The sequence below is a fragment of the Paramisgurnus dabryanus genome, chromosome 24 (assembly GCF_030506205.2).
Source record: "Paramisgurnus dabryanus chromosome 24, PD_genome_1.1, whole genome shotgun sequence".
Lineage (NCBI taxonomy): Eukaryota > Metazoa > Chordata > Actinopteri > Cypriniformes > Cobitidae > Paramisgurnus > Paramisgurnus dabryanus.
This window is the reverse complement of record NC_133360.1, coordinates 7,381,523-7,393,144: the sequence shown is the minus strand read 5'-3', so window position 1 is coordinate 7,393,144 and position 11,622 is coordinate 7,381,523. Positions and strand designations below refer to the sequence as shown.

Here is an 11,622-nt window from a genome sequence, read left to right as displayed (position 1 = left end):
CATGTTGTCGGAGTTTTCTTTGACTTTTTACAGACACAAGGTTCTTATCAAACCCTCGATCGATGCCTCCACCCCGAGGATCTGCAGGAGGCTCTTGAAGTGATCGGACCCATTTTCCATCACTTTCTTTGTGTCCAGTTCTTGAGCTGGATAAACAAAAACCAAAATGAAAATCTTTAGGAAATTTGCTGCATTCTACCTCAGAAATTATATTCTGTATAATGTAAAAACCAAACGAGTATTTTCCAATGTATGATAGCTAAGAATATTTATTTGCAAATGCCTGTTAAAAATGTGTTTTGTGTTACACAAATATCCAATATATAATAATAATAGAGTGCCACATGGATGATGTATTTTTGTAGGCCAACCCATAAGTTAGTGGTTCTCTTCCAAAAAAGCCTTTCGGTTTATTGCAAAATATAAGCTCTGTGTTTAACAAAATTTACAACTTGTTGGACAAAACATGCAAGTTTCAAACTTGTTAAACACAAAGCTTATTTTTGCAAATGAATGGTCTTTTTTGCGAGGCAACCAGCATCCTGCAAACTTTCGGGTTAGCCTACAAAGATACGTCATACGGCAATCTATTACTTTAGTCTTAATCGAGGTGTCCATTCTTGCTCAACGCTATATCATGGCAATTTGTATGTATTTTATGAGGAATTTAATTTGTACGACCACATTCATACAAATATGATTTGTTTTTGCCCCTGTGACGTTAGGGGTTTTGTGCAGGGTTTCGCAATAATGATGTTTTTGTACTATTCACGTACACAAATTAGCAAACTTAGCAAAATACGTCAACATTTTCTTAAAGTCAGCCTAACATGCGGGCGAAAACATTTTCGATGCTCAACTGCCTGCAGTATAGCTGTGATTATAAGATTAGGGGCGGGGTTTTTGTTAAATTTGTTTTGAATTTTTTTTTGTACGAAATCATACAAATTAGCAAACTCATAAAATACGTAACAATTGTGAAGTCAGCCCTACATGTGGGCGAAAACATTTTCGATGCTCATCTGCCTGCAGTATAGCTGTGATTATAAGATTAGGGGCGGGGTTTTGCTAATTTTTTTTAACAATAGATTTTTTTTACGAAATCATACAAATTAGCAAACCCATCAAATATGTACAATTTTCATGAAGTCAGCCTTACATGCAGGTTAAAACATTTCTATGGGCAACTGCGTGCAGTATAGCTGTGATTATAAGATTAGGGGCGGGGGTTTTGCTACTTTTTTTTGACAATTTTTTTTGTACGAAATCATACAAATTAGCAAACCCATAAAATACGTAACAATTGTGAAGTCAGCCTAACATGCGGGCGAAAACATTTTCGATGCTCAACTGCCTGCAGTATAGCTGTGATTATAAGATTAGGGGCGGGGTTTTTGTTAAATTTGTTTTGAAATTTTTTTTTGTACGAAATCATACAAATTAGCAAACTCATAAAATACGTAACAATTGTGAAGTCAGCCTTACATGTGGGCGAAAACATTTTCTGTGCTCAACTTCCTGCAGTATAGCTGTGATTATAAGATTAGGGGTAGGGTTTTGTTAATTTTTTTGACAATCGATTTTTTTACGAAATCATACAAATTAGCAAACCCATAAAATACATACAATTTTCATGAAGTCAGCCTTACATGCAGGCGAAAACATTTTTTATGCTCAACTGCCTGCAGTATAGCTGTGATTATAAGATTAGGGGCGGGGTTTTGTAACATTTAATTTGACAATTTTTTTGTACGAAATCATACAAATTAGCAAACCCATAAAATACGTAACAATTGTGAAGTCAGCCTTACATGTGGGCGAAAACATTTTCGACACTCAACTGCGTGCGGTTTAACTGTGATGATAGGATTGGGGCGGGGTTTTGTTAATTTTTTTGACAATTGTTTTTTTTACGAAGTCAGACAAATTTTCATGAAGTCAGCCTTACATGCAGGCGAAAACATTTCTATGGGCAACTGCGTGCAGAATAGCTGTGATTATAAGATTAGGGGTGGGGTTTTGTAAAATTTTTTTGACAATGTTTTTTTTTTTACGAAATCATACAAATTAGCGAACTTTTAAAATATGTAAAAATTTCGTGAGGTCAGCCTTACATGCGGGCGAAAACATTTTCTATACTCAACTTTGTGCTGCATATCTGTGATTATAAGATTAGGGGCGGGGTTTTGTCAATTTTTTTTGACAATTGTTTTTTTTACAAAGGCAGACAAATTTTCATGAAGTCAGCCTTACATGCAGGCGAAAACATTTCTATGGGCAACTGCGTGCAGTATAGCTGTGATTATAAGATTAGGGGCGGGGTTTTGTTAATTTTTTTTGACAATAGATTTTTTTACGAAATCATACAAATTAGCAAACCCATAAAATACGTAAAATTTTCATGAAGTCAGCCTTACATGCAGGCGAAAACATTTCTATGGGCAACTGCGTGCAGTATAGCTGTGATTATAAGATTAGGGGCGGGATTTGCTAATTTTTTTTGACAATAGATTTTTTTTACGAAATCATACAAATTAGCAAACCCATCAAATATGTACAATTTTCATGAAGTCAGCCTTACATGCAGGTTAAAACATTTCTATGGGCAACTGCGTGCAGTATAGCTGTGATTATAAGATTAGGGGCGGGGGTTTTGCTACTTTTTTTTGACAATTTTTTTGTATGAAATCATACAAATTAGCAAACCCATAAAATACGTAACAATTGTGAAGTCAGCCTAACATGCGGGCGAAAACATTTTCGATGCTCAACTGCCTGCAGTATAGCTGTGATTATAAGATAAGGGGCGGGGTTTTTGTTAAATTTGTTTTGACAATTTTTTTTGTACGAAATCATACAAATTAGCAAACCCATAAAATACGTAACAATTGTGAAGTCAGCCTTACATGTGGGCGAAAACATTTTCTGTGCTCAACTTCCTGCAGTATAGCTGTGATTATAAGATTAGGGGTAGGGTTTTGTTAATTTTTTTGACAATCGATTTTTTTACGAAATCATACAAATTAGCAAACCCATAAAATACATACAATTTTCATGAAGTCAGCCTTACATGCAGGCGAAAACATTTCTATGGGCAACTGCGTGCAGTATAGCTGTGATTATAAGATTAGGGGCGGGATTTGCTAATTTTTTTTGACAATAGATTTTTTTTACGAAATCATACAAATTAGCAAACCCATCAAATATGTACAATTTTCATGAAGTCAGCCTTACATGCAGGTTAAAACATTTCTATGGGCAACTGCGTGCAGTATAGCTGTGATTATAAGATTAGGGGCGGGGGTTTTGCTACTTTTTTTTGACAATTTTTTTGTATGAAATCATACAAATTAGCAAACCCATAAAATACGTAACAATTGTGAAGTCAGCCTAACATGCGGGCGAAAACATTTTCGATGCTCAACTGCCTGCAGTATAGCTGTGATTATAAGATAAGGGGCGGGGTTTTTGTTAAATTTGTTTTGACAATTTTTTTGTACGAAATCATACAAATTAGCAAACCCATAAAATACGTAACAATTGTGAAGTCAGCCTTACATGTGGGCGAAAACATTTTCTGTGCTCAACTTCCTGCAGTATAGCTGTGATTATAAGATTAGGGGTAGGGTTTTGTTAATTTTTTTGACAATCGATTTTTTTACGAAATCATACAAATTAGCAAACCCATAAAATACATACAATTTTCATGAAGTCAGCCTTACATGCAGGCGAAAACATTTTTTATGCTCAACTGCCTGCAGTATAGCTGTGATTATAAGATTAGGGGCGGGGTTTTGTAACATTTAATTTGACAATTTTTTTGTACGAAATCATACAAATTAGCAAACCCATAAAATACGTAACAATTGTGAAGTCAGCCTTACATGTGGGCGAAAACATTTTCGACACTCAACTGCGTGCGGTTTAACTGTGATGATAGGATTGGGGCGGGGTTTTGTAAATTTTTTTGACAATTGTTTTTTTTACGAAGTCAGACAAATTTTCATGAAGTCAGCCTTACATGCAGGCGAAAACATTTCTATGGGCAACTGCGTGCAGAATAGCTGTGATTATAAGATTAGGGGTGGGGTTTTGTAAAATTTTTTTGACAATAGATTTTTTTCACGAAATCATACAAATTAGCGAACTTTTAAAATATGTAAAAATTTCGTGAGGTCAGCCTTACATGCGGGCGAAAACATTTTCTATACTCAACTTTGTGCAGCATATCTGTGATTATAAGATTAGGGGCGGGGTTTTGTCAATTTTTTTTGACAATTGTTTTTTTTACAAAGGCAGACAAATTTTCATGAAGTCTGCCTTACATGCAGGCGAAAAAATTTCTATGGGCAACTGCGTGCAATATAGCTGTGATTATAAGATTAGGGGCGGGGTTTTGTTAATTTTTTTTGACAATAGATTTTTTTACGAAATCATACAAATTAGCAAACCCATAAAATACGTAAAATTTTCATGAAGTCAGCCTTACATGCAGGCGAAAACATTTCTATGGGCAACTGCGTGCAGTATAGCTGTGATTATAAGATTAGGGGCGGGGTTTTGTTAATTTTTTTTGACAATAGATTTTTTTACGAAATCGTACAAATTAGCAAACCCATAAAATACGTAAAATTTTCATGAAGTCAGCCTTACATGCAGGCGAAAACATTTCTATGGGCAACTGCGTGCAGTATAGCTGTGATTATAAGATTAGGGGCGGGGTTTGGTTAATTTTTTTTTGACAACAGTTTTTTTTTGTATGAAATTATACAAATTAGCAAACCCATAAAATACGTACAATTTTCATGAAGTCAGCCTTACGTGCAGGTGAAAACATCAACTGCGTACTGTATAGCTGTGATTATAGGATTAGGGGCGGGGTTTTGTAAAACATTTTTTAACGATAGATTTTTTTATACGAATTAGCAAACTCATTAAATACGTACCAATTGTGAAGTGAGTATTACATTTAGGCGAAAACATTTTCGACGCTCAATTGCGTGAAGTATAGCTGTGGTTATAGGATTAGGGGTGGGGTTTTGTTGATAGATTTTTTTATACGAATTAGCAAACTCATTAAATACGTACCAATTGTGAAGTGAGTATTACATTTGGGCGAAAACATTTTCGACGCTCAATTGAGTGAAGTATAGCTGTAATTATAGGATTAGGGGTGGGGTTTGACAATTTTTTTCTGACAATAGATTTTTTTGTACGAAATCATACAAATTAGCAAACAACGTAGAATTTTTACACTTGTTGTACTTTTTTATCACATTTTTGAGGATTACTCGAAAATTATTGTGTTGGGGCTAAACTCTATAGTACAGTGTATTTCGTGAAGCAAGATTGAACACCTCCGATTAAAATGATTTGATACTCATCTGCTATTTTACTTAAGTTATTCTTACCCTGATCTGGCATCTTCAAAAGGAGCTCCAGTGATGGTTTTACCAGTCCTTCCTTGGAAACATCAATCTTCCAAAATATAGTCATGGAGACCCTGAAAAAATACAGTCATTGGCTCTTTCCAACTATATTTCATAGTGTCACAGAACCCAGTCAACACATAAATGCAGTACGGACCTATAAAAACAAATTAAGCGTTTCCTGCATAAATGTAACCGAGTTGACATTTGTATAAAACAGGAAAGAATTATTTCTCCCTTGTTCCAAATTAAAGCGAATATCTTTCACACCACAACTATAACAAAAAAGATGCAAGGAACGATATTGCTGAAATCACTAATCAGTGAACGACCTTTAATACAGGGTACCTAACTGTTGTTTTAGCCGATTAAACTTACCCAGGCAGTTTAGGACTTCGTATGGTCATAAGTTCAGATCTGCATCCCTCGGGTAAGCTGACCACGTCTGGGTACTTCTTCTGCCAAACAAAAACCACTTATAAGGATTAACAGTTCGACAGATGATCTCTGACCAACTAAAACCTAACTTCAAAACATTGGCTGAAAGTAAAACAACATAAGCGATTATGTGTACGTGTTAGTGCAAAAACGCCATTTGATCCTTAAGTAAAAATGTGGGAATATTGAGTCACAGTCTAGGACTCTCAGGATTGATGTATGCGTTTAAAGGTAGATGTTTCCTACGCATGCTGTGGTGTAATTATAACTAATGTTGTTTAATGATTAGTACAAGGAATTTATTGGCCAAACCCTCAGGACTTATAACCACGGATTACACAGAGCAATTAAATACTAACAGTTAATTATTAAAGGGAAAGAGAAGAATAATGTTTCCATCTTTCGTAGAAACCACTAAATACCGTTTGAAATTTTTAACTTAAGTCATGTTAAAATGTTTCGAGGTAGCATGAAAAACTCTGTAATGTGTTTTACTAAGTAAATAATTTACTACTGTACTGTACTTATTAAAACCATCTGCTTTTAAATTTCACTTCACATTCACTAGTTAATTGGCTGACGTCTGACACAGTTTCGGCAAGCATGTTTCCACGTATCAACCAATGCGAATTGTGCGGTAGATTATTAGTAGTAATGAAATGTTAACATGTAAATCGATGAGGTGCATCTAGGACAATCTAAAAACCCATTCAAGCAAGAAGCGTGTTGCATGATGTTGTTTATTCACCAAAAAATAATGATGCTTTTTTCATCACCTCATAGACAAACTTCTCTACAAGCAGCTTTTCCGAGCATTAAACTTTCCGACAGAGGAATATATTACAGTTGGGAAATAACATTAGCTTGATGTTTCCTCTATAAAGCTCACAGATTTGTCTGTCTAAACATTTTTTTGTAATTGCTGAGCAGATCTGTGTGACTTTTCGAAAACCTGACTTTTGATATTTCCTAATGTCCTACCGAGAAATTGTGACTGTACATAGTTACATTCTTAAAGCATATCTTGAATATAAACCTGAATATTCAAGATATATTCTTGATAATATTACTGTTTGACATGTAAGGGATAATGTATAGGCAGCTGATTGTTATCGCAAAAATAAGCCCTGACAGTGTGATCAGGACCAGACGCGAAGCATCTACATTATCCCACTTATTACATGGCTATTTACCTCATAAATAAGGTAAGAAACATTAAATATTGATTTGAAATATTTTAATTGCAAATTTTTAACGAATGCAGACCTTTTGCGAGGAAAACACGTTTACTTTTGGTTTTAAGATTTGACAAGATGTTCAAATGTTAAGAACACACTGATCAGTTGTAAATACACTCACCTAAAGGATTATTAGGAACACCATACTCTTTAGAAATGTTGGCCCATATTGATAGGATAGCATCTTGCAGTTGATGGAGATTTGTGGGATGCACATTCAGGGCACGAAGCTCCCATTCCACCACATCCAAAAGATGCTCTATTGGGTTGAGATCTGGTGACTTTGGGGGCCATTTTAGTACAGTGAACTCATTGTCATGAAACCAATTTGAAATGATTTGAGCTTTGTGTCATGGTGCATTATCCTACTGGAAGTAGCCGTCAGAGGATGTGTACACGATGGTCATAAAGAGATGGACATGGTCAGAAACAATGCTCAGGTAGGCCGTGGCATTTAAATGATGCCCAATTAGCACTAAGGGGCCTAAAGTGTGTCCAGAAAACATCCCCCACACCATTACACCACCACCACCAGCCTGCACAGTGGTAACAAGGCATGATGGATCCATGTTCTCATTCAGTTTACGCCAAATTCTGACTCTACCATCTGAATGTCTCAACAGAAATCGAGACTCATCAGACCAGGCAACATTTTTCCAGTCTTCAACTGGCCAATTTTGGTAAGCTTGTGCAAATTGTAGCCTCTTTTTCCTATTTGTAGTGGAGATGAGTGGTACCTGGTGGGTTCTTCTACTGTTGTAGCCCATCCGCCTCAAGGTTGTGCGTGTTGTGGCTTCACAAATGCTTTGCTGCATACCTTGGTTGTAACGAGTGGTTATTTCAGTCAAAGTGGCTCTTCTATCAGCTTGAATCAGTCGGCCCATTCTCCTCTGACCTCTAGCATCATCAAGGCATTTTTGCCCACAGGACTGCCGCATACTGGATGTTTTTCCCTTTTCACACCATTCTTTGTAAACCCTAGAAATGTTTGTGCATGAAAATCCCGGTAACTGAGCAGATTGTGAAATACTCAGACCGGCCCGTCTGGCACCAACAACCATGCCCACTCAAAATTTGCGTACATCACCTTTCTTTCCCATTCTGACATTCAGTTTGGAGTTCAGGAGATTGTCTTGAACAGGACCACACCCCTAAATGCATTGAAGCAACTACCATGTGATTGGTTTATTAGATAATTGCATTAATGAGAAAATGAACAGGTGTCCCTAATAATCCTTTAGGTGAGTGTATAATGTCATATATGTTATTAAAAAACATATTTTAATGTAATTTTTGTGTAACATTAAACTGTACTGAAAATAACAAACCTGCAAATGTAGCAACTGGCGAATCAAGCATTCCAACAAGCCGTGTAATAATTTCAATACATATGTTCAATTTTATTTTTATTTCCCTTTGAAATGATTGAAAACTAATGCAACCATTTATTTGCATCACTAAGTTCCAGCATGACATTTATCATGTTTTAAACATTTCATATAGTAAATGTAATTATAAGTATACCTGTTTATTATGTATTTTTACACATTACTTTAAAACGTTCCACAACACCAGATTTTTGGTCAATGTGCAGTTTGGTGGTAATAGTTATAACACAGGCCTTAAGAAAAGACTTTGAGGTTTCCGTGAACTAAGCCATTAATTTGGCATCCTTTACACAACCCAACCATTATTTAAACTCACTACCTCTATTGTCTGATCCTTGAACGACATGTTACACTCCCCACAAATCCCTGTCAACAGTCATTAAACATTAGACAGAACAGCTAGAGTCTGTAGACTTGTCTCTCAATGTTGTTTGGGTGTGAAGATGAGGTTTTTTTTAAGAATCTCAATGTAATGAAAGTGGGACTGCCTCATGCATAATACTCATGCAATACATTAAAGTCTTTTAAAGCAGTAAATTTACTTTGTAAGAAAAACAGACTGAAATTTTAATGACTGCAACAAGCTTGACACCCTCTTTATTTATATTAATTTATCATAATTTCTGTGTAATTAAAACTCGCCCAACCTCACAACACTGTATGATTTACGATGTTTTGTTTAATTCAAAGTCAGAGATTGTTTTGTCATGAATTTTCTTCAGAAGGCCGTGAAGGGAAGCCCCCTACACAGGAGGTTGGGGCGCACGCCAAAAAGTTAGATATACTGTAAAGTGACCAGGAAATTGTTTACATGGGGTTCTTTGTATGTGGGATAGTTCACCCAAAAATGAAAATTGTTTCATCATTTATTCATTCTTATGTTGTTACAAATCTGTATACATTTCTTTGTTTTGCTGAACAGAAATGAAGATATTTGTAATGAAACAGGAAACAGAATCACCATTGATTTCCATAGTAGGAAAAAATACTACTATGAAAGTCAATGGTGCTCAAAAACAGTTTGGTTACAAACATTGCTCAAAATATCTTGATTTGTATTCAGCAGAACATAGAAATGTATACAGGTAATAACATGAGGATGAATAAATGATGACAGAATTTAATTTTTGGGTGAACTATCCCTTGAAGTAGAGCGAGAAGAAATGTTGAAGATCATGCTGATGCTAATTTGCATCACTTATTCTGCATCAAGTTTGAAAAGGAAACGTATGTTGCTGTGCGTCTTTTGGGGATGATTTTGAGGTACCCTGCTGAAAGGAAAGAAACAGAAAATTTGCTGACTGCACACATGCCACTGCAGCGACTTAAGCGTTCTGGCACGGCATTAAATCTTCCATTATGTTAAAAGTTCCATAAGGGAATACGGTAAACCAGATGCTGAACCAAACCGGCGTTACCGCAGTGGAAAGACGTCTGAACGCACAGCAAAAAAAAAATGTACACTCAAACCTTTTAACAGAGATTTACACGGTGCTCACCATATGTACGAAAGATTCTTCTGGGTCTCAAAGTACATTTAAAACGATCCGTGACATTATAGAGACCATCCTAACCAATGGAATTTGCTTGTGGAAAATGTTATTGTGTGACATCCATCTTTAAAGAAACATGCCAACAGTTACGACGATCATAACTTAATGACGAATGAAGAATTTGTGTAGCAGTTGACATAAAAGAGTTTGAAACATCTTCAGTGTGATGTTTTGGAAGTGAAACAAGGATAACATGACGAGGCGGGACAGTTTTGATGTTGACTTGAAAGACACACGAAAGCTTTCCACAGCAGTTATGGACAGTAAAGAAGAACAGTGAGACGCAGCTGTTCGCTTCGGTTGGCTGAGTCACAGAGCTCTGCCCCATTACCTGATGGGAAGTCAAAACATCCTGTGGTGCTAAACATCTCACTGTCTTTTGATCTGTGTCTTGTAAAACTCGTCTAGATGCAGTTACACTATGAATGACTCATGAATGAAGAAATTTGTAATCTGTAATTGTGACATTGTTGACACAATACATTACAACTTTTTGGCATTACCTCCCTATATTTACAGAAAGTATTCAGGTGTGTGCCTTTCTAAATCATGTCCAAACTACTTAATACCACAGGTGGACTTCAATCAAGGTTTGAAACATATCACCAATGATTTAAGAGGAATAGGAGGCATTTGAGCTAAATTTGAAGTGTTGTTGCGTAGGGTGTGAATACTTATGCAAATGTGATTTTCCTTTTTTTTCTCTTAAATAAATGTACAGACTTTTAAAAGTTGTTTTAACTTTGTCATTACGGGGTACTTTAGAAGTAGACGTGTAGATTAATGAGAAAAAAATTTAATTTAAACGATTGCATTATTAATACATTACAACTTTGGAGCATTACCTCCCTATATTTACAGTGCATTCAGAAGGTGTGTGCCTTTTCAAATCATGTCCAAACTATTTCATTTACCACAAGTGGACTCCAATCGAGTTGTAAAAACATTTCAGCCACGATTCAAGAGAAATGGGAGGCACTTGAGCTAAATTTGAAGTGTTGTTGCGAAGGGTATGAATACTTATGCAAATGTGATATTTCCGTTTTTATTTTTAATAAATTTTCAGACTTTTGTTAAATTCTGTTTTAACTTTGTCACTACGGGGTACTTTAGAAGTAGAAGTGTAGATTAATGAGAAAAAAATGAATTTAAATGACTGCAGTATCAAAACATTACAACTTTTTTAGCATTACCTCCTTACATTTACAGTGTATTCAGAAGGTGTGTCATGTCCAAACTATTTAATTTACCAGAGGCGGACTCCAATCGAAGTGTAAAAACATTTCAGCCACGATTCAAGAGAAATGGGAGGCACTTGAGCTAAATTTGAAGTGTTCTTGCGAAGGGTGTGAATACTTATGCAAATGTGATATTTCCTTTTTTTCTTTTTAACAAATGTACAGACTTTTTAAAAATGTTTTAACTTTGTCATTACGGGGTACTTAAGAAGTAGAAATGTAGATTAATGAGGAAAAAAATCTATTTAAATGACTGCAGTATCAACAGGGTTCTTGCAGGTTTCAGCAAGTTAAATTTAAGACCTTTTTAAGACCTTTTAAGACCATTATTAGTAAAA

General features: G+C 35.6%; 1 protein-coding gene across 2 annotated transcripts in view; it reads right to left on the bottom strand.

Annotated features, from left to right (window-relative positions):
- Positions 1-6: 6 nt before the first annotated feature.
- The window catches only part of cenpp (centromere protein P), a 79,749-nt gene continuing 68,133 nt past the window's right edge, over positions 7-11,622 (bottom strand). The window contains exons 7-9 of one of the 2 annotated variants that reach the window (XM_065244506.2): positions 5,808-5,887; positions 5,412-5,503; positions 7-146 (exon numbers count right to left, since the gene is read on the bottom strand). In XM_065244506.2, coding sequence (XP_065100578.1) covers positions 28-146; positions 5,412-5,503; positions 5,808-5,887 — 291 coding nt within the window. In that variant the 3' untranslated portion in view covers positions 7-27. The remainder of the gene's footprint in view (positions 147-5,411; positions 5,504-5,807; positions 5,888-11,622) is intronic. The other variant, XM_065244507.2, reaches the window with a different exon arrangement.